The sequence below is a fragment of the Neofelis nebulosa genome, chromosome 9, assembly GCF_028018385.1.
Source record: "Neofelis nebulosa isolate mNeoNeb1 chromosome 9, mNeoNeb1.pri, whole genome shotgun sequence".
Lineage (NCBI taxonomy): Eukaryota > Metazoa > Chordata > Mammalia > Carnivora > Felidae > Neofelis > Neofelis nebulosa.
Genome location: NC_080790.1, coordinates 141,136,686 through 141,161,394, shown reverse-complemented (window position 1 = coordinate 141,161,394; position 24,709 = coordinate 141,136,686). Strand labels below are relative to the sequence as shown.

The 24,709-nt window shown below is 61.0% G+C and overlaps 2 protein-coding genes and 1 long non-coding RNA gene across 13 annotated transcripts in view; 1 reads left to right on the top strand and 2 right to left on the bottom strand.

Moving 5' to 3' along the window:
- The window catches only part of RTEL1 (regulator of telomere elongation helicase 1), a 32,553-nt gene extending 22,923 nt beyond the window's left edge, over window positions 1–9,630 (bottom strand). For 4 of the 11 annotated variants that reach the window (XM_058686244.1, XM_058686248.1, XM_058686247.1 and 1 more), the window contains exons 1-9: window positions 9,036–9,341; window positions 8,653–8,902; window positions 7,559–7,751; window positions 7,169–7,262; window positions 6,511–6,592; window positions 6,264–6,324; window positions 1,723–1,798; window positions 773–857; window positions 157–222 (exon numbers count right to left, since the gene is read on the bottom strand). In XM_058686244.1, coding sequence (XP_058542227.1) covers window positions 157–222; window positions 773–857; window positions 1,723–1,798; window positions 6,264–6,324; window positions 6,511–6,592; window positions 7,169–7,262; window positions 7,559–7,751; window positions 8,653–8,754 — 759 coding nt within the window. In that variant the 5' untranslated portion in view covers window positions 8,755–8,902; window positions 9,036–9,341. Of the gene's footprint in view, window positions 1–156; window positions 223–772; window positions 858–1,722; window positions 1,799–6,263; window positions 6,325–6,510; window positions 6,593–7,168; window positions 7,263–7,558; window positions 7,752–8,652; window positions 8,903–9,035; window positions 9,344–9,562 lie in introns of those variants that run through there. The other 7 variants (XM_058686240.1, XM_058686243.1, XM_058686245.1 and 4 more) reach the window with 5 other exon arrangements.
- A 2,469-nt stretch (window positions 9,631–12,099) lies between these two features.
- On the top strand, window positions 12,100–20,281 carry STMN3 (stathmin 3). The gene is made up of 5 exons (XM_058686275.1): window positions 12,100–12,255; window positions 17,077–17,172; window positions 17,448–17,623; window positions 18,900–19,091; window positions 19,892–20,281. The coding sequence occupies exons 1-5, from the start codon at window positions 12,237–12,239 to the stop codon at window positions 19,949–19,951; spliced, it is 543 nt and encodes a 180-aa protein (XP_058542258.1). The 5' UTR covers window positions 12,100–12,236; the 3' UTR covers window positions 19,952–20,281.
- LOC131486102 (uncharacterized) lies at window positions 14,248–16,478 on the bottom strand. Its single transcript, XR_009249186.1, has 2 exons — window positions 15,581–16,478; window positions 14,248–14,476 (listed from the first exon to the last, which is right to left on the bottom strand). It is a non-coding gene; the product is annotated as an uncharacterized LOC131486102 (long non-coding RNA).
- Window positions 20,282–24,709: the final 4,428 nt, after the last annotated feature.

Genomic DNA, 24,709 nt, shown 5'->3' with positions numbered 1-24,709 from the left:
AAAACAGACGGGAGGGGGGTACTGGGGGCGATTCCAGGTGGGAGTGGGCCACGGGGCCGGCCGGTGTGCCTCGCCTGGGGCTCGGAAAGGTCTGCACTGCTCTCCGCAGGAAGGCGGCAAAGGAGAGGTGTGGCCAGCGGCCACCCAACTACTCACCACATTGTGAGCTTCGTCGAAAATCACAACCGTCCCCTTCAGGTCAATGCTGTGCGCCCGGCGGCTCTGCACCAAGAGGGGAAGGACGCAGGGCTGGAGCCAAGAAGCACGAGGCAGGCAGGGGTGGGCCGGCCCTCCCCCTCCTCCCCAAGCGTCACCACCGCACCGCTGGAGCCGCGGGCAATCCCCTCCATTCCACCCACCCCCCCGCTGAGCTGGACTTCAGGTGGCCCTTCCGGCGACACACACGGCACAAGGGAGCAGGTACGCGACCCCACACCGCGCTCGTCACACAGCCAAGGTACGGAGAAGGCGCAAAGCGGGGCTCGGCCTAGCGTTCCGTCGGGGTGGGATGGGGTGACGTGGGTGGGGTCTAGGACTAGAACGTCTGTGTCTCCACTGCAGCTGACGTTTCCATAAACAAAGTGCCCGTTTTAAGTGTGTGGTTGGGTTTTGACAGACGCGAGCACCGCGGCTACCGTAGCCACACCCGCCTGCTGCCCTGAGGAAGGGCCTAGTCTCAGGAACTGAACGAGCAAAGGCCCCGCCGGCCCCTGTGAGGCCAGGGACACCCGCTGACGTCAGCACTCGGCAGCCACGCAAGCAGACGGCTCACCTTGGCGTCCAACAAGTAGTTGTATGGCATGAAGATGATGTCAGCCTGCTGCTTCAGGTTCCGAGACAGGTAGTACGGGCACAGCCTGTGGGGAGCAGGGAGGTGGCGCCGTGAGCACCACAGAGGGGGGACCGGGTCTCTGGAGGGGCTCCTGCTGCGGGGCAGGCGTGAGGAAGGAGCCCTCGTGCTGCACGGGGCCCAGACAGGAGCCGGAGCCTGGGGACGGTGGGAGGGCCCACAACTCACACCTGAGTCTTTGACCAGGGACTTCGACTGGGTCACCGATTGAAAATTCCACATAAACAGGGGCGCCTGGGTGGCTCAGTCGGTTAAGCGTCCGACTTTGGCTCAAGTTACGATCTTGTGGTTCGTGGGTTCAAGCCCCGCATCGGGCTCTGTGCTGACAGCTCAGAGCCTGGAGCCTGCTTTGGATTCTGTGTCTCTCGCCCTCTGTGCCTCCCCTGCTTACGCCCTCTCAAAAATAAGTGAATGTGCGTTAAAAAAAAATTTAAAGCAAAAAAAAAAAAAAAAAAAAAAAATGTCTACATAAACAAAAACCCCAATGCTATTCCTGGGTACAGAGCTGAGGCAGTCAGAAAGAAAACGTTGAACCCCATCTTAGCACAACTTGGAGCCCTGAAGCCGTAAAAGGCTGATACATACGGCAGAGAGGCAAGCATGTTCTGTGGGAACGGGCCAAGTGGGGAGGGCAGGTGCGCTGCCCACCGGCTGCTGGAAGCCACAGTGCGTCCTCCAGGAGGCCAGAGCTGCCCGTCAGCACGGCGGTGACGGCTTCCCTGCCTGTGCTCCTCAGAGACGCTTCCGTTTTTCACACTGAGCAACTGTTAGCTTTATGACCAGTCGAGGCAATGAGGACCACGGCTCATGGTGTCCTGCCAGAACCCGCCCGGAGGACGCGGTGGCTGCTGCCTGGCTGGGAGGGGTCTTACTTGTGCTTGTTCCCACTTTTGACCAGGTCTTCAATGTCCAGGATGGAGGTAGTCAGCTCCTGCTCCAGGCTCTTCTCTGGGGAAAGAGGCAGGAGTAAAGATGTGTCCTCAGGCCCACTGAGTCCCCGCAGACCCCAGAGGGACGCCCAGAACAGCATGGCTCCCACATAGTGAGCAGTGGCCATGGCCACCCCAAGACTCTCCCTCAGGGCAAGACGGGGGCACCCCCCCCCCCAGCCAGGGACTCACCAGAGAGAACTCCTGCCCTGTGAGCCTGAGGGTCACCTGGGAAGGACCCCAGACCTTAAGCGATCCTTAGGGAGCCCTGCCCTGTACCTCAGAAGGTGGCTGCTGGCCTGAGACTGATAAATAGGAGAGGGGACCCCTGGGAACTTGGGGGTTATGGGGCTGGAGGGGGTGCACAGCCCCACAGCCCGTCACCACCATCCCAGACACTCTCGAGGCCGTGCCCTGGGGGCATCTGTCTTACTAGTAGGCTTCAGTCTGGCACCAAGTTGCTTTCTCTCCCCGCCCCCACCCCCAAATGTCAACAGTGCAGGAAGCACAGAGCAGAGGCAGGGCAGACAGGAAGGATGGGGCGCCCCGAGGCAGAACCCACCTGACAGACCCAGGGCCCCTCCCTCGGGATAGCAGCCCATAAGCACCACACCCTGCTGGCTGTCCAGGTGGCCCAGGGCAGAAAGGTGCTCCGGAAGGGGCACAGAACCTTTCCAGGGCCCCAGGAACCCTCTGGGGAGCTGCTTTAACCCGGCCGCTCGGGAGCCCTTGCCCAGGCTGGCAGGACCAGGGCTCTCCTCTAAAAAACACCCGAGGGCCCCAGGGCAGCCTCCTGTGGAACTGGGCTCCTGGCTCCCGGCCCCACTGTGGCAGGTACCAGGCCCAGTCCACTGCAGAAGCCGGAACACAGTGACCCAACCCCGAAATGGCCCCAGGGACAGCAGGGAGAGAAGCTGCAAGCTGGCACCGCCATAGCAACACAGCAGCCAACCACAGGCTCTGTAGCAGGCCAGCCCGGAGCCCGGACACCTTCCTGGGGCAGGGGTGTGGGTCGTGAAGGGGTCCCAGCCAGCGCGGACCCCGGCACGCAGATGCTGCGGGCGGCCAGCAGGGCCCTTCGCCTGCTTCCCCAGACGCAGGCCAGGCAGCACTCCGGCTCTGCACCTCTCTTCCTCCTACACGTGCCTCTCCTCCTCTCAGACCCCTCCTGCAGTCTCTGCTCACTCTCCCCAGAGCTGGGCAGCTTCTGGGAATGCCCCCTCACGTCCCACGGCAGGGCAGAGGAGGCTGAGACATGGACCTCGGACAGGGCGTGCGGCAAGAACCAGAGCAAAACGCGGAGGCTGGGGATCAGGGGAAGACCGATGGAGGCTGGAGCCAGCAGGGCAGATGGGACGGCACCCACACTCTGCCGTGCAAGGCCGGGGAGATCGGAGGGGGGTGGTCTGCAGCCCAGAGGACCAGCACACGCCAGCTCCAGCATTGGCTCCGCTTTGGGCTGAAAGTGCCCCGCAGCTCCCACCACCCACCTCTGGACTCCTGACCCATCCCTGCTCCAGCACCCACCAGACAAGGTAAGGGATACTGCAGGCAGAGATGGTGCAGGGGGGGACAGTACAGGTGTGGACAGTGCGGGGGGGACAGTGCAGGGGAAGACGGTGCAGGGGGGGACGGTGCAGGGGGAGACGGTGCGGGGGGGACGGTGCAGGGGGAGACGGTGCAGGTGTGGATGGTGCAGGCCTGGATGGTGCGGGGGGGGGCGGTGTAGGGAGGGACAGTGCAGGGCGAGACGGTGCAGCTGGGGACGTTGGGGGGAGGACGGTGCAGGTGTGGACGGTGCGGGGGGAGACAGTGCAGGTGGGGACGGTGGGGGGGGACAGTACAGGTGTGGACAGTGCAGGTGTGGACAGTGCAGGGGGGACGGTGCGGGGGGGATGGTGCGGGGGGGACGGTGCGGGGGGAGACAGTGCAGGTGGGGACGGTGGGGGGGGGACGGTGCAGGTGTGGACGGTGGCGGGGGAGACAGTGCAGGTGGGGACAGTGCAGGGGGAATAGTGCAGGTGTGGACGGTGCAGGTGTGGACGGTGCGGGGGGAGACAGTGCAGGTGGGGACGGTGGGGGGGGACAGTACAGGTGTGGACAGTGCAGGTGTGGACAGTGCAGGGGGGACGGTGCAGGTGGGGGTGGTGCGGGGGGGATGGTGCGGGGGGAGACAGTGCAGGTGGGGACGGTGGGGGGGACAGTACAGGTGTGGACAGTGCACGTGTGGACAGTGCAGGTGTGGACAGTGCAGGTGGGGGTGGTGCGGGGGGGATGGTGCGGGGGGGACGGTGCGGGGGGAGACAGTGCAGGTGGGGACGGTGGGGGGGGACGGTACAGGTGTGGACAGTGCAGGGGGGACGGTGCAGGTGGGGGTGGTGCGGGGGGGATGGTGCGGGGGGGACGGTGCGGGGGGAGACAGTGCAGGTGGGGACGGTGGGGGGGGACGGTGCAGGTGTGGACGGTGGCGGGGGAGACAGTGCAGGTGGGGACAGTGCAGGGGGAACAGTGCAGGTGTGGACGGTGCAGGTGGGGACGGTGCGGGGGGAGACAGTGCAGGTGGGGACGGTGGGGGGGGACGGTGCAGGTGTGGACGGTGGCAGGGGAGACAGTGCAGGTGGGGACAGTGCAGGGGGAACAGTGCAGGTGTGGACGGTGCAGGTGGGGACGGTGCGGGGGGAGACAGTGCAGGTGGGGACGGTGGGGGGGAACGGTGCAGGTGTGGACGGTGCGGGGGGGACGGTGCAGGTGGGGACGGTGCAGGGGGAGACAGTACGGGTGTCGTCGGTGCGAGTGTAGACAGTGCAGCTGAGAAGAAGTGCAGGTGAGGGCTGGAGAGTGGAGAGCTGACCCACAAACAGCTGTGGGAAGGTGGCGGGGACAGTTCCATCAGGAGCTGCCAAAGGTTGTGGCACGTGAACAGGGTACCTGCACGCCACCCTCTTTGCCTGGAATATGGGGAGGGAAGTCAGGGCGGCCACAACAGGGTAAAACAGAGAGGACGCCATCAGGCCTCACGAGCCTGTCTGCAGTGCCCACGCAGAAGCAGAACTGAAGGCGGAGGGCTGTGAGCAAAAGGTAAGTAAGGTCATGGGGAAACGATGCCGTCAGAGCGACCCCAACACCCACAGCCCTAACACAAACAAGTCAGTCAGCAGTCTCCGAACCAGGGCCAGAGCCGACACCGGGCCACGGGGCCAGCGGCTGCACTCGTCTGAGTCCCCCGTAGGCCAGGCTTGTGCTCGCTGCCGTTCCAAGGGTCTTCGGTGCCACCAGACCAAACGACACGGCAAACGAGAAGGTGGCGCAGAGCGAGCTCCGGGAACGGGGCCCAGGGATGGCAATTACTGGGCGGTGGGGGATCCCCGGCTCCCGCCCCCAGGAGCAAGCGTTGCCCTGGCATGCTGGGTGCTCCAAAGCACCACCACTGTCTTGTGATTGCTCTCGGGCCCATGTCGCCTCTGTGCCAGGATCTGAGTCCCAACCCAGAGGCAAGAAACAGGGACCCCCCCCCACCCCCCACCCACACACAAACCACAGAGCTCTAGCTGCAGACAGGAAACTGTAAAGGCCACACCCCAAAGAAGCCCCTCTGCCATTGCTTTTGGTTCCAGAAGTCCTTGACAGGTGTGAGGGGCAGCCCCACTGTGGAAAAGCAAAGATCTGACAGATTTGGAGTCAAGGGCACCAGCGCCAGCCCTTCACTCTGGGCCCGAGGAGAGGAAGCAGTATGCACCAAGGCCGTGGGCACCTGCACATGCACCCATCGAGCCACACTAGGGCCAGCTGTTGTCATGACCCTGTGCCAGTCACTTCAGCCACCTCTGGGAGAGGCTGCCCACTCCCCGACACAGCACCAAAGGACAGAGCACTCCCAGGACTCAGGGGAGCCACGCTCTAAGGACACATGCCGAAATCAGAAGGAAAAGCCGGTGGAGTTCGGGAGACCACGTAGAAGCTTCCAGAACCCCCTCCCCGAGCTAACTCCCCCAGAATGAGCCGAGACTACGTGTGAAATGCTATCTACTGGGAGGCTCGCCAGAAGCCCAGCGCCCAGGGCTTTTGCTGGGGGCTGGTCACGTAGGCAGCCCTGGCTGGAGAGCACCCCAATTCCAGATTCTGCTCAGCATAAACCATGTTGTTTGCACCAACAGTTTAGGCCCTGAGAGCCCCTACCAGGGAATGGTGAAGCCCTGAAATCCCAGTTCCCAGACCGCAGCAAGGCCAGCCTTGCCAGGAGGTCCCTCTGGGATGGCGGCGTCTCCTGCCCCGGCGTATGAGCCGTTCTGCACATGACCCAGGGCAGGCCCGCGGCCAGGAGACAGTGCTCGGACCACTGCACCTCGCTGAGCCCCCGCGGCCACTCTGGAGCCCGAAGGGGAGAGCCAGCAGGCCACGAGGCCTAAGAGGCTGCACGTGCTCCAAGCCCACCTGGCTGTACGCTGAGCGAGCAGCAGGAGTGGCTTCCACGAACCCCCTCTCACCTTCCACGTTGTTGTAGAAGTGACAGGAACGACTAGCCACCTTTTTCCGGCACAAGTGGATCTGGGAAAAAGAGGGAGCAGGCCCGGCGGGCACATGGTCAAGAAAGGACAGCGCACCGGGCCAGCCAGGGAGCACCCTGCCCAATGTGTGGAGAGCGAGTCCTGTTCCAGCCCTGCCCCCACCAGCTCTTCACCGGGCTGTCCCGTGGGGGCACAGCCGAGGGAAAGAGCCACCCCAGGAGCCCACCTGCATGTGGTTACTCTCCTGCTTCTTCACCTCGGGGTGGATACACAGCTGCTCCCGGGAACCCAGCACACATACCCTGGGCCTGGCAGAAGAGAGAGCCGTGGGGTCCAAGAACCAGAGGGCACCAGCCCCCAGCGCCATCCGGCAGCAAGAGCATGCGCTGTGGGGGGCACGGCGGGAGACAGAGCTCACTCACAAGAGGGAGTGGCTGGGGCCAGAGCGGACCCCAGGCTTGGGCGGCACTCTCTCTGCTGCATCGCCCAGAGTGAGCAAGGAGACAAGGCAGGGGAAGCGGGGCAGACGGAGGAGACCCCACCTACTCTGTGCTCCCCCACCCAGGAGGCTGGGGCAGGACGCCAGGACCCCCGCAGCTGTGCAGGGCTCCGACAGAGGCAGAGCCGCCCCCTTCACGTGCCTGCCACGGTGACCTGCGCCTGCAGCTGACACCACACGGCTTTCCAGGACCTCAGGCTGCCGCTAACCCAGCCGCTTTCTCATAAGCAGTGGGCAGCAGGGTCAGCCTGGCCCGCACACGGCCCTGGACGCGGAGCAGACAGTACCCTCCGGGCAGGGTCCAGGCAGAATGCCACCATCAACCACCTGGCCAAGGCCAACCCCCCGTAACTCCGAGGCAGGGGTGAGTGCCGCCTGGCCCTACCGGTAGGAGGTGCTCCGAAGCTCGCTGATGACCTGAGTGAGCTGCGAGTGGGTCCTGGAGGCATAAATGATCTTTGGGACGTCCGAGTAGCAGGCTGCCCAGACACAAGGAAGCAGGGCAGGTCACAGTTCCAGCAGACAATGTTCTCGCAGGCTGTTAACCCAAGGGCACGTGGCCAACTCGACCCTGCGCACCCAGCCCCGGGAACGAGCTATGTGGCTGGCCGCGGTGTGAACACATGGCTCCGACCTGAGGCTCACGGCCAGATGCTGGGAAAGAAGGGAGCAGCTACGATGCTCCTTGTTCAGTCCTGCACCAGAGCCTCACCTGCCCACTCTGTCCCTGCGTTTCTTCTCTACGGAGCCCCAGAGGGGCCGAGAGGAGCCTCACCTGTGCTGTCTCCATCGGAAGCGGCAGCTCCCCAGGACAAGGTGTGATTGACAAAAAGCCCTCCCTGCGCCCTCTCAGCGATCTTGCGGGCAGAGATGGTGTCACGGAGGTGCTCCCGCCAGGCCAGCGTGGTGCAGAGGAGGCACAGTGTCTTCCCTGTGCCCGTGGGGCTCTCCAGGATGCCATTCACTTTCTGAACGGGGTCAGGAACAAGGTCACGGGGAAGCAGGGAGAGGCAGTGCAGACCACACCGCCCACCTGACACTGGTCTGGGGCAGTTCTGTGCAGGCAGAGCCCACCCAGCAGGTGGCGAAAGGCCTGGGGAACAGTGGACAACGGGACAGTGCTTCCACTCTCAAACCAAAAGCCGAAAGCTACCGGGTTAATTCAGCCCTCATTAACAAACAGCTTGCAGAACATTACCTAAAGTATTTTTCTGCGTAACATAAGTAGTAAACTGACTAATTAGGTTCCAAGTCTCGAGACAGAAGACTGTTCTGCGACTTTGCATGCAGACGTTCGCACTGTGTGAACAGAACCTGACGACCTATGTAGACCTGCATGGACAGGCGGGGGCCCGAGCCGCAAACCCGGTGACACACAAAGGCACATCAGCAAAGCTGTGCCCCTCGCTCCCGGGACTGGGCACCAGGCTCCTCACTGCAGGAGTCTGTGTCCAAAACAGCAGTCAGGAGCCCCTCAGGGGCTGGGAGCTTCAGGAGGGTGTGAGACAGCCTACCAAGAAAGCCAGCAGGAAGCAGCCTGCACCCCTCCAACTTTCCTGCACACCCCTGGGGTTTGAAGACCTTCCAAAATGACGGTTGGGCACCGACTATCCCTCCAGGTGGAAATACTTCCCCTGGATCCTCAAGTGGGCCTCAGGGTGCTCCCAAGCCTATGACCTCACGACTATCCTTCGGAGTGAAAAGTGTCTTTTTCCGCCTACTTCCCTATCGTCTTTCCAAGAACCCCAGCCCCATTTATGACTGAGTCCTGTATCCAGAGGGAGACCTCATTCCCAGCAGGGCCCAGCAAGAGTGAACAGGAAGGTGGACCCACTCCCAGGGCACAAAGCCCCCCATCTGCAGCCGTACCTTCTGCAGACACTCCAGCACCTTGCTCATGTACTCCTCCTGGCATTTGTACGGCTGGAAGGGGAAGTCCACTGTCACGCCATTCAGGGCTATCTTGGGCATACTGGCCTGTTCTCAGGAAGGCACTGAGGCTGGCTGATATGCAGGCTGTGAGACAAAACCCCTCCGAACATCTCAGGATCTCCGCCACTGCGGGTAAGTGACGCCAGCCAGCGGCGCTGGGACGTGACCCTGCTCCCAGCAGGAAGCCCTATGGCAGAGACGGCAAGACTGCTTATAGCAGGCCTTTCTGGAGTGCTAAGCCACCTCACCTCCCCCCTGCAAGGTCGAAGGCAAGCCTGTGATGTCCTATCATAAGGAGGTCGAGAAGATGAGGAACCTACACGTCAGCCCTGCCTCGTTCTCCCGCCCCGCGCAGCCGGGTCCTGCTCGGGGAGAGTCGGCCAGACACACAGAAACAACGAGAGCTGGAGCCCGGGTGCAGTCCCACAAGCTCCGCCTGCAGTAACTCACTTAGCGCCAGCGGAGCTGGAGAGGCCAGACCCCCGGCTTGGGCCGGCCTCAACGTCCAGTCCCAGTTTCGCCTGGACACTGGCGCTAACGGACAACTCACGTAAGCACCGAATGACGGCCCTCCCTGCAGAGCCCGGCCCGCAGGGGAACCACCGCCCGCGAACCCGCTCCGCGCGGCGCGGGGCGCAGGCCACGAGAACAGGAAAACTACCGGCCCCAGAAGGCCGCGCGGCAGAATGGCCGACGCGCGGACGCAAAGTGGCGCGGGGCCTGCCGGGAGCTGCAGTTTCGGGAGGCGCCGCTCGGGTAAAAGTATCTGTTCCAGGGTCTGTGCGACTCACGGCCCAACTTGTGTCCGCGGGGAGCCTTGCACGACCCGGGGTCCCCAGGAATTTACCCCAGTTTACCGAGGCACCGACACCGCGTCTCCTCCGCCGTCAGCCGGTTCGGACTTGGCGGGCTGAGGCGCGCAATCGTCACTGAACGCGCTGCACTTCCGTCCCTAATTCCGGTCCGCTGCGCGTCGCTCCCGCGGAAACAGTTCCGTTGCGGAGGGGTCCGCGCGCTCGGTTCCAGGCCCCACCCTGCCCCCGCCGTCGACCCTGAGCCTGGGGAACGGCACCTCCATCGCCCGCAGGCAGAAACCTAGGGTTCCAGCCGTCTCCTCCCTCGATGCTTTCCCCACAAGAGCCTGCATTCCATTACTCCTCCCTGGGCTGAGCCACCTGGATGGTCCAGACAATTGCACAAACCTTCGGATTGGTTAGCTGTGATCCCTCCTCCCCTTTTCTCCCCAAGGGCTGCTCGGGCCTGGAGACCCTCGGCCGACTTTCTAGCCAATGTCCCCCCGACTGGTGAGGGTGGACCCCCCTGACTCCCCAGCACCTAGCACCGGCTGGCAGTCAGCAGTGGGACCAAGGGGTCTGCACAGCTCTGTAGGCTGTAGGTATTTGTAGATGACCCCAGCCTGTCCCAAAAGGCACCAGCCAGCTGGCAACGCTGACATCAGAGCTTCTCATGGGCTCTGTTTAGTGCCTAGATGTGTGAGACATCGTGCTTAGAGAAGCACGTGGACCACTGGCATCCACCCCCCACCCCCGACCTGTCCCACCTGTGAGGGGGTGTGCAGTGTTTGTCTCAGACTCTCAGCTAGAGATTGGAGAAGATGAAGAGATCTGGCCACACACTTGCTTAGTACTCACTCCAAACAGATTTCACTACCATCCACGCAGGCATTGACATGTTTGTCTTCCTAACGGCCTCTGAGATAAGTTCTTTTATTATCCGCACTTCACAAAGAACATGCTAGGTGGTTAGCAGATTGCCCAAAGCCAGCAGCTAGCAAGTCTCAGAGCCAGGACTCCTCCTCTTCAGGTCCACACACCCCTGTCTTCTAAAAGCAGGGGTGTTGGTGCTTCCAGAAGTCCAAGGAAGATAGGGCAGGGCCCAGAGACTCGAGCCCCCTGGGCAGGACTGGAGCTGAGGACCCTGAGACCCTGAGTTGATGCATGAGCTGCCTGGTCACAAACCACACATGGGGGACTGCCAGGCCTACTACAAATTATAACCTACAAATTCCGTGTACTGAACTTAGCCACGAAAGATGAGAGGGAATGGACACCAAGGCTGAAGGATGGCCATAGCCTGCCCCGCCCAGCAGGCACAGAGGTCTTGATCAAGTCAACAAATTTGAGTTGAGCCTGCTGTTGCGGGCTTTGTGAGATACCCATGTGGGTCAGACACCATGTGGAACACAAGACAGATGTTAACACACTCGCTGTGTGTGTATCTCAAGGTGTGTTTTGTATACATGCTTGCTGGGCCTGCTCCAGGCTGACTCTGACCCTTAGGTTTGTTCCTGTCAGTTCCCTTTCTGAGCCTACCTCACCCCTGTGCAGGCTCCTGAGATTCCCCAGTTTTATTCCTGTACTTAGCTGTGTGTGCCTACCTGACCGCTGTGCAGGCTCCTGAGATTTCCCACAGTTTTATTCCTGGACTTAGCTGCTTGTGGAGCAAGCACTTCTCCAGGCCTCGGTGGCTCTGTCCCTAAAATGGGAATGACACTCCATCTCTCTGACTTCCCAGCCCCAAAGGGAGGAGAGATGGTCACTTCAAGAAAGGACCCACCATCTCTGCCAGGTTCTCCCTTTGGGGTACAAACCAGAACCCCAAGCCCAGAGGAGGAGGGGAGGCATGACCCCCACGCACTCACCAAGGGTGTACCCTCTTCACCTCCATCATCTGGAGACTGCCATTATTGTTTTATCTTACATTTGAGAAATGGAGGCACAGGAAGTCAGAAACTTGCCCCAGTCACCAAGCTAGTGGGTGTCAGAGCTGGGGTTGGAATGCATCTCTGTCTTCCTTCAAAGCCCTTGTTCTAGGCCTCACCATCCCCATTTGCCCTCTTTTCTGCCTCAGAATCAGCTCATCCTCTGGGATGCTCCTCGGAGGCCTTCCGGACCAATCCCCACCCCCACTGTCTATGACAAACTTTCCCCTCAGCACAGCCCTGGGCACACAGAAGGCACCTCCCAGGCTCAGGTGAAGAGCTCTCCAATCCCCCCCCCCCCCCCCGCTGTTGGGGTCTGTCCCCTCCTGCCACGCCCACCCTGGGGAACAGGGAATGTCTCCACCATCCCCCCAAGCCTGCACAAAGCCAAAGCCACGTTGGGCAGCAGTGGGTCCAAGAGGTAAGCAGTGGGAGGATGGGCAGCTGGCTGCAATACTCCACCCTTCGTCCCAGGCGGGTCTCTCCCCTCCCATCCTCCCCTGTCTTCACTCCTCTCTCTCTCTGACGGCTGCCCCTACCACAGCCAGCCAGGCGCTCAAGCGCGCTCTCTCTCTCTCTCTCTCTCTCTCTCTCTCTCTCTCTCTCTCTCTCCTCTCTCGAGCGCGCTCTCTCTCCGTCCCTCTCTCTCTCTCTCCCTCGCTGCCTCCCTCCCTCTCTGCGCCCGCCTCCCGTCCTCCCTCGCTCTCTCCCCTCCCCAGCACTGCAGCATTTGCCGACTGCAGCTCCAGCCGCCGCCCGCGCCTCCTCGGCCTCCGCAGCCTCCGCCGCCGCCAGCACCATGGCCAGCACCTTGTCCGGTAGGCGCCCGGCACGCGGGCTTCCTGGGGCGGCGGCGGGTCTGAGCTGAGGCCATTGTCTGGCCTCGCCCAAAGCAGGGGCTGTTGGCGGACTCCTGTTTCCACATCTCAGACCCCGCGCTCAGAGCGCGGGGCGCGGCCGGGCCGAACCCGCATGAGCCAGAGTTCAGGCCAACGGGTTGGGACGACCTGGTGCCCCAAGGGCAAGGATTGTGGCGCTGGTGCGGCGAGCGTGGGCCGTTGGGCAGGGGCGGCGCCCAAGGGAGCACCCAGGGTGAGAACGTCAGGTTCGGAGGCTCATTGCCCCTTCCGTGTCCGCCGTGTCAGGCCAGGCGTGACTGTGGCAGAGTGGCTCCCGGGCCTGACGCGGGCCGGTGCCCCTGGGTGGACGCGCTGGAGAGGTGCGGACAGCGTCCCCTGAGGCGGCCGGCTCCCGCAGATCCTGGTCGGACCTCGCCTTCGCGAGGCTGGGGACTGGGAGGGTAGGACTCTTTGCGGGAGCCCTAGCCCAGGGCTGGCGGGCCCGGGCCCTCCCTGCGCCAAAGGAGCGCCCTGGGGGCTGGAGGGACGCTGCGGAAGGACTGGGGAGCGAGCGGGGAGCCGCGCCCCCGTCGAGCGTCACCGCCCCCTCCCCTCGCTGCTGCGGGCTTGGGGACCGCTCTCTGCGACAAGGTGCCACCCGTTCTGGTCGAAAAAAGCCACCGCCCTTTGCGCAGCAGGGTTCGCATGGGGGGAGGGGCTGCTGCAGTTTCCAAGCCCTTCCAGCAAGGGGTCTGCCCCTCCCTCCCCGACCGCCCCGCCTCCCAAGCTGCGGATCCACGGCCCACCCCCCACCCCCCACCCAAGCTGCGACCCTCCTCCCTCGGGGCCTTCCAGGAGGGGAGCTCTGGCAGAGAGGTGGACACGGGGCAGTTACTGGACGCAGGAGAGCTGCAGGTGACCCTGGATGTGAGGACGTTGGGCTTGCTGTCCCCAGGAATGCTCTGAGCCCCAAAACCAGCTTCATCTTTGCACTCCATGTGGAAGGACAACAGGGCAGCACCCCCTCCCCAACCTCCACCCCGTTCCCCACTCCATCCGGAACCACACTCCCAACCCTCCCTTCCCTCCCCTCCATCCCGGAGACGGGCACCCTAGCTAACCTTATTCTCTAGAGAGTGAACACAGCTTTAGCAGACAGGTGGCCATCTCTTGGTGTCCTTCCCAGATGCTCAGCTCTTCACACACTTTTGTAGACTCCTGCTCGTATCTGTCTCCTTATGCAACTCTGTTGGGCTGGGAGGCCTTGCACATGCTACCTAAACTCTCAGGGCTGCAAGTGTATGGGGATGGCAGTGACAGCACCTCCCCTGGTCTTGTTCTGAGAGACAGCAAGATGTTGCAGGAACAGTGCTCGGCCTGCTGCCTGACGAGAGGTGCGTGCCCAGTCTGTGCTGGGCAGTGTGACTGTTGCAGCCACATTTTGCAGAGTTTCCTGCTCAGAGAAAGGTGAATTCTGCTGGCAATTCCTGCCATGCCGGGCTCCCAGCACATTGCATATGACTCTGGCTAGTGAGAGGGGCAGCCTGGATGGCAATGAGTTCCATCTGTGAAGAAGCAATTAGCGGCCTCCAGGACCCTTCTAGGGGTGAGCAGGCATCTGTGGGCCCCCTGCCCTCCCAGTTCTGACTAGACACCACCTATCACCATCACCATGAGGCTCCAAGCAGAAAAGTACAGTCAGAGGCTGGGACTCATGACCAGGCTCCCATCCTGGCATGCTGTGTGACTCTGGCTGGGCCCCTTGCTTTCTGAGTCTCTTTTTTCCCCTCAGTAGAAATGAGCCTGACAAGCGTATCTACCTGGGCTGGCTGGTCTTGAGGGTCATGCGCATGGATGTCACGCGCCCACCTTATGAGTGGTGTCATTATTGTTACCATGCACTGTAGGCTGAGGTGGTGCCTTCTAACTCTTGCTCACCTGGGACCTAAGCATCCAAAAGGCCAATGTGCATATTTGCATATTTAACATTTAATACAATGAAGAGGAGGGGGGAGATGAAAGCAATCCAGTTCACAGCAGAGATTTGTTTTTTAATGACTCCCTGAAGTCAGTGATGGGGAAGAGAAGGGTCCTGGTGAGGGGGAGAAAGGGCATGCCTCCAAGCTGTAGAGGGGTTTCCTGACTTGAGCTCTGTGTATGGAGAGGTGCCTAGACGGGTCTGGCCCTCAACCTCTTCCCTCTGCAATGAGACATGGTCTTTAAGCCCTCCAGCTCTGAGGACACAGGTGTAACCTCCTGTGTTCGGAGCCGCTGGGCCCAGCCCTGCTCTCCGGCCCCATGTGTGGGCTTTTCCTGGCTCACTCTCTGCAAATTTGCCCATTTCCTCACTTGCTGTCCAGTCCCCTCCAACTTGTAGCCAAACCACACAGCAAGCCTCACTCCCAAAGCCCCCTTCTGGGGGGTGCCCCTTCCCACTTGGCTACTCAGGGAAGGAAGCTCCCCCTGGGCCATCAGCCTGGGAGAAACCAGCCCAGGGAATCTCCATGACCATCAGACACTGAGCTGCACCCCTATTTACAGCTGTAGGACAGAGTCCCTCGCTTTCCAGTTGGCACTGGTCCCCTGGGCTGAGCTGTGACCTCAGAGAGCTCTGGCTCAGTCTCAGCCCTACCATCCCTCTCCCCTCTATCCTAACAACTCGGTGCTCACACCTGCCAAACCTCCCCATCCTGCTCCCTGAACTGCCGCCAGCCTCCCTTCATGCTGAGGTGACATTTGTCTGTGAACTTGTTCTTCCTCTGTAATAAATGTGCAGCTCCTTCTCCCAGGAAAACCTCAGCCTCAAGGCAGAGAGGAGCTGGAGCAGCGGCGAGGCCCCAAGCTCCTGCCTGTATGGTAGACCCATTTGCAGGTTTCACATGTGGTGCAGAAGGGCTCCCTGGGAGGTCGGGGAAGCATTGTCTCTTGCCGGGGAGGCTGGTGGTGGCAGGGTTAGACTGAGCCCTTTCCTTCCTGGCCTCTCCCAGGACCCAAGTGTGTCCCCTTGACCCAGATACCCTCTTGCTCCCGTCCTGACCTTGCCTCTGAGCACAGGGCTGGTGATTTCCCCAGCCTTTCCAAATGCCCAAATGCCTCCTGGTCTGCTGCTTCTGAAGGGCTGCTTTGCCTGCTCTTACACTCTCTAACTCCCCAGCACATGTATTGTGATGTATCCTCTGCCTTCTTTTTAAAATTAACTTTTCACAGCACAAAAATGCACAAATAGATTCTGCTTGTGAAAAAATAAAATTGGCAACTCAGGCCGAAATTCCCTTGGAAGCCTGCCCCCGTCCGGCCCACTTACCAAGATATGTCTTTGCCCTGCTTCCCCTCCAAGCCCCTTAAAGGCTCTCCCTGCTGCCAGCCCAGGATTCACTGTGCTCCCTTTAAGGTCTCTCGGGCTCTCTCCAGAGGAGTCTGGGTCATCAGGACATTTAGATCAAATAACATCATTCTCTGCAGAGAAATGATTGTGAGAAAACCCTGCTCACTGTGAGCTATTCCCTCAGACAAGGGCTGATGATTTCTGTCCTGTTTCCTGTTTCTGCACCAGCACTTTCCCCAATTTCACATTAATTCAACTTAAAGACACTGTCTCGTGTGAAATTTGATCAGGAATTTTCTTGTCTACCTCAACACTTGTCCCAATTGGTGTCTGCCCCTGGGAAGAGCCCTGTAGGTAGCTTTTCCTTCACAGAAGCCATGTTCCCTCTCTGGAGCATCTCTCTGGAGACCTGTCCCAGCTTCTCTAGCCAGGGAGGCGGGGGCATGGGTCTCTGAGCCTCCTGGTCTTTGTGACATGCTGGAGTTGTGGAAAGAACACAGACCACCTGAACTGTACTTGAGGAGCTTTGCACAAGTCACCCTCACCCCTTGGGTCCAGTATCATCTCGGTTGAGCAAGGGGACAGTCTTGGACCTGAAGATGGTTAAACACTAGTGAGACACCTGACCAACGTGTCTACTTTGGGGTCTGGCTTGTCACAAATGGACCACAAATAGCTCATTCATTCCCACTCTGACAGTGGGCTCCTCTATCTTCTGACAGGGCTCATGGCCTCCTTTTCTAGTTGGGCACTGGGGACACTGGCTGTGGGCACTTGCTCTGCAAAGCTAGAGGGCAGGTGTTGGTGCTGAACGGACAGCTCCCTACCCTCTGGCCCTAGAAGAACAGAAAGCCTGGGCCTGTTCAGAGCCAGGTTTTGGGGGATGGCGGGGGGGGGGGGGGGGGGGGGGAGCTGCAATGCTGTCAGGGTAAGTGGGGGGGGAGGGTGCATAAGAGGAATTCTGAGGGCTTCACCCAAGTGGACAGCCCAAGAAAGTGCTGCCTGCAGAAGCACCACATCTGATGTGGCGGTTAGTATCTGTGAGAGGGAAAGGGGAGGAAGTAAAGAGGGGGAAGTACAGGGAGGGTGAGTTGGGAAAATACAGTGACAGAGCCATGGAGATGTGGAAAGATACAGACAGAGAGTGACAGAGAGTGAGGGAGACAGAAGGATGAACAGAGACAAACAGAAATGCCAAGAGAGAGAAGAGGAGGGAGGGGAGCACAAGGAGCCTGGAGCAGGGAGAACAATGCAGGACACAGGGAGGGGAGCCAGGGAAAGACCGTCAACTTCTGGGAGGGGTGGGGAGAGGAGGGAAGAGGAGAGGAGAGACGTAGAGAGGCGAGGGAACAGAAAAGAGAGCGAGATAAACAGACTTCCCGAGAGACACAGCATGGGAAGAATGCCGGGGAGGACGAGGGGGCCGCCAGGAGGTGAGGTCGTGGCGCCCTCTCATGCTGGCCTCCTGCCCACAGCCTACAAGGAGAAGATGAAGGAGTTGTCAGTGCTGTCGCTCATCTGCTCCTGTTTCTACTCACAGCCGCACCCCAACACCATCTACCAGTATGGGGGTGAGTGTGCCCCGGGCCACTGACAGGTCCTGCTTGACCAGTGCCTGCCTCCTCCCTACCTTGTTCCCTGGCCCCGTGGCCTCTCCAACCCCCCTCCCCCACACGCTCCCCTAGTTGGCTTCTGGAGAGGGAAGCTCTGATGGGGGCGGTGGTCCTGGGGGCTCAGGCCTGGGAGTCCCACGTGAGCAGCCGTGCTCCCTTCCCCAGCCCTTGACTTGGATGTGCGCTGGGAACAGGCCCCCTCAGCATCCTGAAGTCCCCGTCTGATCTTACAGACATGGAGGTGAAGCAGCTGGACAAGAGGGCCTCTGGCCAGAGCTTCGAGGTCATCCTCAAGTCCCCTTCTGACCTGTCCCCTGAGAGCCCAGTGCTCTCCTCTCCCCCCAAGAGGAAGGACACCTCCCTGGAGGGGCTGCAGAAGCGGCTGGAGGCAGCTGAGGAACGGAGGAAGGTGAGGAGCCCACCCCTGCCTCCAGGTCCTGAGGAAGGTGGCCAGGAGGCCTGGATGGGCACAGACAGAGCCCTCCAGGCACAGGGTACTCCAAGCTGCTGCTTGGCTATTAGCTTGGGGTGGAGAGGGTCTCATGGTTCCCTGGATCGCCTCTGGGGAGATCAGAATGGGACAGGGAGGATAAGGCATCCCCAATGGCAGCCAGCCGGAGACAGATAGGAAGCAGATGCTGTTGGAGGGGATGTCCTTGGCCACAGCCAGGAGGAGTCCTGGGACATGAGGCTAGACTAGCACCTTTCTCCGGGGCAGAGAAGTGAGAACAAAGGGGCTGCCATGTGTCGGGGGCTGCAAGCCCAGACCCGCTGGGAGCTCAGGGGGCCCCAGCCTCCCTCCCCACCCCTCCCCCTCACACCAGCCCCATGGAGACTGAAACACACACAACAGGGGTACCCTCAGGAGTGCAGTGCTGAGGGCTGCCCCTTGGGCAGGGGCAGTGGCTCTGGATCCCTTGTAGCACGTCCCAGTGAAACCTGGGGACCCAGGCCTCCTAGGGTTAGCTAGTAGTGACTGGCACGTGGGTGGGCCCAGAAGGAAGGAAGTGTGGGTGATCATCCTTGGGTCTCTGACCCTCACCAAGCAGCCCCTCCCCCAAATAAGGACAGACAGTGTAGAGCCAGGAGTCCCGGGCTCCTTGCCCCAACCAGTCCCTTCTCCCCAGCCCTGGGGGCCCGTGCACAGCTCTCCGCACCTTAGGGAATTCAGAACCTGGTGCGCATCACGCACCTACTTTTTAGAGGAGACGGTGAAGGCTCAGTGACAGCCCTTAAGCTTTGAACTTGCTCTGCTCCTCCAACATTCCCTGAGTGCATCAGGACCTCTGGAGGCGGCAGCGAGCGGGACAGAGCCTCTCTTACTGCGTGGGCGCACTCAGCCTCGTGGGAGGGGCAGCTCTGGGAGCTGAGGACTCACAGAAAGGGTCAGCAGCTTCCGGTGTGTCTGGGGCCGAGGGTTCTGCGGGCACGCGGACCTTGCGATGCTAAAGCCCAGGAAGTCCCAGGCAAAGCGGGACCGGGTGGACACCCTCGCCGACGGCAGGACAGTGTAGATCCGGGCTCCTGGAGGACGCGCGTCCAGTGGGCAGCAGGGCAGGGCAGTGAGGGCACTGGGCGGGGCGAGACCGCGCGCGGGGGGGTGGGGGTGGGGGGCCAGGCTGGGGGCGGGGCGGGGCGGAGCGGGCGGCCACCGCCCACGCGCGCGCCCCCGCCCGTCCGCACAGACGCAGGAGGCGCAGGTGCTAAAGCAGCTGGCCGAGCGGCGCGAGCACGAGCGCGAGGTGCTGCACAAGGCGCTGGAGGAGAACAACAACTTCAGTCGTCTGGCGGAGGAGAAGCTCAACTACAAGATGGAGCTCAGCAAGGAGATCCGCGAGGCGCACCTGGCGGCGCTGCGCGAGCGACTGCGCGAGAAGGTGCGCGCCGGGGCGGGGCTTGAGCAGGGAACGCGACCGGGACCGGGAGGGGGCGTGCCAAAGCAGGGAGGGGCGGGGCTCCACGTAGGGGGCGGTGCCGGGGCGGGGTGGATCCCGGGCCGCGAGAGGCGGGCTCCGCCTGCATTTATTGGGCGCCTCCCGCAGTGCCACAGCCAAGGCCAATTGTCCAGTTCCGGTGGGACAGGGCCAATAACCGCAATAATAAACGGGTGGTCATTGTTTTGGAAGTGCCCGGAAGGACGCGTATCCCGGGTTTGAACCAGAAGAGGGGAGGGGCCGGGGAAGCACCCACGAGCCCCTTCCTTCGGTTGGCCCCTGCCCACCGCACCACCAGCGCTCTCGCGCCCCGGCTGCTCCCTGTCCAGCTAGGAGACAGCCCAGAGTGAGGCGAGGCCCTGCCCTGGCCGGAGCCCCCGGGAGTGGCCTCTGCTTCAGACCACAGGGTGGAACCAGGTTGGTGCCAGGGGACACCGTGGAGTCCGCAATCCCAAGGAAGTTACCTGAGTTCCAACTCCCCCTCTGTGGTTTGGGCGCAACCCCAGTCGCACTGAGGGCCAGTCCCCGCACTCGGGCCACACTTTCAGAGGATGACGCGGACCTCCTCCTGCTCTCTGTTGACCCTCAGTCCTGGTCGCTAAGGTGCCCTCGTTGGTCGCTTCTCCCGCACTTGGGAGGGTCCCTGAAAACTGGGTGTGGGGGAGGGGCGGGGGGGGAGGGGCGGGCCCCCCCTCTCGCCCCCCGCGGCGCAGGGCCCCGCCCACCTCCACCTGTCCTCACAGGAGCTGCACGCAGCTGAAGTGCGCAGGAACAAGGAGCAGCGAGAGGAGATGTCCGGCTAAGGGGCTGCGGACCAGAGGCGCCTGGATCCTGAGAGGAGACGTCTACACACGCGGGTTCTGGTTTCGTCTTGTCCCACTTTGTCTAGATGCAACTTTGGTTCCTGCCCCCTCCCCACCCTGCACTCCTAGCTCATGCTTCTCTTTCCGCTCTGAGCTGTCCAGTCCTTGTGGCCTGTCACTCTCCGCAGGCTCTCCCTCAAGGAGCCACCAGAACATGGCACACAGTCCCTCAGTTCAGGCACCAGGCCGGGCAGTGGCTGGGTCCCCTCTTGGTGGCCCTCTTAGCAGACGTGGTGGCAGCCTCAATAAATCCAGTGGTGGTAGCAGGAACATGTGGGTCCTTATGCTGGGTTGTCCTGTGAGCACCTTGTCACTTGGGGCACATCCTCTGAGCCAGCTCCCCGCCGATAGGCAAAGGTACACCACCTGTGCCGTCTTCGGTGGGAGAGGGCCTGAGCGCGTGGGAGGGGACGGAGGAAGAAAGAAGGACCTCGGGGCAGGGCATTCTGTCACTGCGGCCAGCCGAGGAAGCCGTCTGTGCAGTGGAATGTTTTGGAATTGGTGGGTACGGTTGGCAGCCTTTTACTGTGGTCGCAGAGGGGTCCTCTGAGACCACCTGGTCTTCAGGGGGCAATCTGGGCTGACCTGGGAGGCCACAGCCATTGCCTGTGGCTGAAGTGGGAGTGGGGAGGGATATGGCCTGGCCTGAGTCTCCCAGGGAGTGGGCATTCTCCACCAGGGACCCAGGAGCGAGCCACCATGGTCTAGAGGGTTGTGGGCACCCCTTGCTGGCCCCTCCTTTCAGGAGTGCCCTCCTAGAGCTTCTGGCCCAGTACCCATGTGGGGAAAGCCCTCCTCCATCATCACTGCTCTTCTCCCCCTGGACTTCACAGACCCTTGGGGAACCCCGTCCTCGGAGCTCTTTTGAGTCTTGGCCCCTTCGCATGCCCTCACTCTGGTAGAAAGACGCTCCCATGATGCTCCTGGCCATGGGCCTTTCAGGCTTGCCTCCGGACAGGTGTGGCTAGGCGTGAGTGAGTGGCAGCCACGAGTGCCCCTCAGGGAACAGACAGCAAAGGGAGTAGGGGCCCAGCTGCCTGCAGATTCAGATGCTGGGGGACAGGGTTCCCAAACCGCCTTCCTGCCTACTCCAACCTTGACTTTTTTTTTTTTTTTTAACGTTTATTTATTTTTGAGACAGAGAGAGACAGAGCATGAACAGGGGAGGGCCAGAGAGAGGGAGACACAGAATCTGAAACAGGCTCCAGGCTCTGAGCTGTCAGCACAGAGCCTGATGCGGGGCTCGAACTCACAGACCGTGAGATCATGACCTGAGCCGAAGTCGGCCGCCCAACCGACTGAGCCACCCAGGCGCCCCGAACCTTGACGTTCTTGACCAGTGCCCCCCTCTGGGCAACCTGCAGGCTGGAGACGTGGCCCTAGGCCTCTCCTGCCAAGACCTTCCTGGACTGGTTTCCTTCCCCTCCCTCAGCCGGGGGTGCAATCTCCAGATCCCCCAGCGCTGGCCTGTGAGGCCTTCATCTGCCGGATACGGGCGGTGTCCAGTCTTTGTGTCACTGTGGCATCCTGCCCTTCTCCATAGCAGCCCCATCCCGCAGCTGAGCACCGAGGGCAGGGTCCCTGTTGACCATCCTCTTGCTGGCCAGCATGAGGGAACAGACTGCAGGTTCTTGCAGGACCCAGAGCCAGCACCTCAGAAACCAGGTGGGTCCAGCGCCCAGTGCCCCCATATCCGTCCCACAGAAACCTACGGGGGCACTGCTGGTGGTGGTCTCCTAGGGCCGAGCCAGAGCGCACAGTAGACACAGGTTCCCTGCCATAGACTTAGGAGGAAGTAGGGACCCACACCCACTCTCCTAATCCCCACCCACACGGCCTCCGAGGGAGCGGCAAGCTAGGATTGGAACCCACATGTGGCTTTTGTGGGACTCAGAAGGGGAAGCGGAAAGAGAAGGGAAGGCTGGATCTGTGAGCCGGGGCAGCTCTCGCATAGCTGGAAGCCCAGTGTGGCTGTGCCGACGTCATCCACGTAGTGAAAGTGAACTTTAAATTAAATCAAATGAATGATTACAGACAGAAAAACTCGTGTGTTTGAGAAGCGGTTGAACTGTGCCCTGTGCATCCTGCATCTGTGGGGTCACACGGGCTTCAGGGCCACTCCTCGTGAGTGCCTGAAGGCTTAGTGTAGAGCTCCGACTAAAGCCCCTTATCAAGCTTGTTTGAATCACAATTACCGACAGTTCTAACGACCTTGGGGCTTTAAGAGGTGAGTGTGGAAATGACACACCAGTCCATTTTCCTCGCTGGAGCCCCAGGTGACAGTGGCAGTGTGAGGGAGGGGGCAGGACTTGTGGCTGCAGCGGGACTGTCCTGGCAGCTTGGGCTCGGGGGCCAACGGCTGCTGCGATGGGGGGCACATGGGGGCCTGAGGTCTGAGACTTGTCTTGCTCATTGCACCGTCCTGTGGGTCTCACTCAGGTGTGGGTGGGTCCTAGCCTCCCAGGGATGTACCCCACGGCTCTGTGGACCCCACTGCGCAGCTGATCGCTCACAGACAGAAAACGGGTTCCTTGAGCGGCAAAAGGAGAACGAGAAGACCTTGGACTTCGACTGGTCGTCGGCCTGTTCCATGGGACCCACGTAGCCATTTGGAGTGCCCAGCAGGGACCCCTCCGCTAGGGAGGAGGCATGTTTGGTGGGTGTCCATGCAGCGTCTGCTCAGGCCCACACATGGGCCTCAGGTCCAGGCCCTGAGTAGGTGCCTGCTCCCCAGGATCCAGGGAGACCCCGTCACCTCTCCCCCACACTCCTGGCCCTCCCCTGAGGCAGTCCTAGCGACTTCCCCAGGCTGACACAGTGGGAACCATATCCTCGCCTTCCCCTGCCCAGGGACAGGTGGGAAAGGCAGACTCTGGACACACAGCTCCACAAGAAATAGAGCCATCAAAAGCCTGGGGACAATGGGAGAGAAAGGGAGCGTGTTGAGAATATTTTCATGAGGCATAAGCTCTGCACGGCTGTATTCTGGCTACATAGACACATGCACGCCACGGAGCCTGGCGTTCCCAGAGGACCAGGCTGGTCACAGACCAGGGCTTCTCAACTCTTAGGGGGGCCCTAATCAGGCAGCGAGGGGCAGATGGCATCTGCAACAGTCACAACATGGAGGAATCCTTCACGGACAGATCACGCTTTCCCTAACAAAGAAAAGGAAAGGCAGGAGCCCTTTTGGGGAGCCAGTCCTGTATTAGTTATCTACTGCTGTGGAACAAGTTACCCCAAGTGGTGGCTTAAAACAACACCCTTCATCTCACAGCGTCCATAAATCAGGGTCTCAGGAGCTGGGCCGTCCGGCTCAGGGTCTCTCCTGAGGTCGTGGTTGGGACATCGGCCAAGGCCCTGGTCACCTGCAGGCTGGACAGGGCCGGAGGATCCCCAAGTTGGCCCGCTTACGCAGATTCTGCCTCAGGTCCTCTCCCCATGAACTCTCCCAGGGCTGGTCCCCTCGGGGCGAGCCGCCTGAGCTGCGTGAACCGATCCTGGGTGGAGCACACACGTGCCCTTTGTCAGAAGTGCGTCACCGGGGTGCCTGGGTGGCTCAGTCGGTTGAGCGTCCCACTTTGGCTCAGGTCGTGATCTCACGGTTCATGAGTTTGAGCCTCGCTTCCGGCTCTGTGCTGACAGCTCAGAGCCTGGAGCCTGCTTCGGATTCTGTGTCTCCCTCTCTCTACCCCTTGTCCGCTCACCCACACTCTCTCTGTCTCTCAAAAATAAACATTAAAAAAAAAAAAAAAAAAAAGAAGCAGCACATCACCAAGAAGAGCCCACACTGGAGGGGAGTCAGGCTCCACCTGTGGAGAGGAAGTGTGTCAAAGGATCTATGGGCGTATTTTATACCCGCCTCAGGCGTCCTGTCTTGAGCAACCCGTGTGTTGTGGACACAGCTGGTGTTCACTCAGTGTCTGGGGGCTGCAGCGGGCCCCCGCCCCAAAATACGGCGTCTAGCAAAACAGGCCAGATGGCGGCACAGAGAGATGTCTGTCCCAGGCAGGGCCTTCCTGCAGCCTCTCGCAGGCTTCCCCTTGGGTGAGCTCAGCTGTGGCTGCGTGCAGGTGGGGGCGGAAGAAGCGAGCACCGACCACGGCCGTCTCTCTCTTCGCTGAAGAAGTTTCGCTCTTCAACATTGATATTAGTTTTCTAGGTCTGCGGTGACAAGTACCACAAACTGGGGCTGAGAACATCAGAAATGTATTTGCTCACAGTTCTGAGGCCAGAAGCCGAAAATCAAGGGGTCACAAGGCCGTGCTTCCTCTGAAACCTGGGCCAGAGAATCCTCCTGGCCTCTCCTAGCTCTGGCTGTTGGGAAAGGCAGCCTTTCAGTCCCAAGCAGCACCACTTAAGAATGGGCTTCAGGGGCGCCAGGGCAGCTTGGTCGGTTAAGCGTGGGACTTCGGCTCAGGTCACGATCTCACGGTTTGTGAGTTCGAGCCCCGCGTCGGGCTCTGTGCTGACAGCTCAGAGCCTGGAGCCTGCTTCGGATTCTGGGTCTCCCTCTCTCTCTGCCCCTCCCCCACTCACCATCTGTCTCTCTTTGTCTCTCAGAAATAATACTTAAAAACTTACAAAAAAAGGAAAAAAAGAATGGGCTTTGGGCCTGGAACCTTCTTTCCAACAAATAAGAATTCCACAGAACTTGTGCGGGACACACTTCCCCACCGCGAGCTCAGTCCTGCTTGT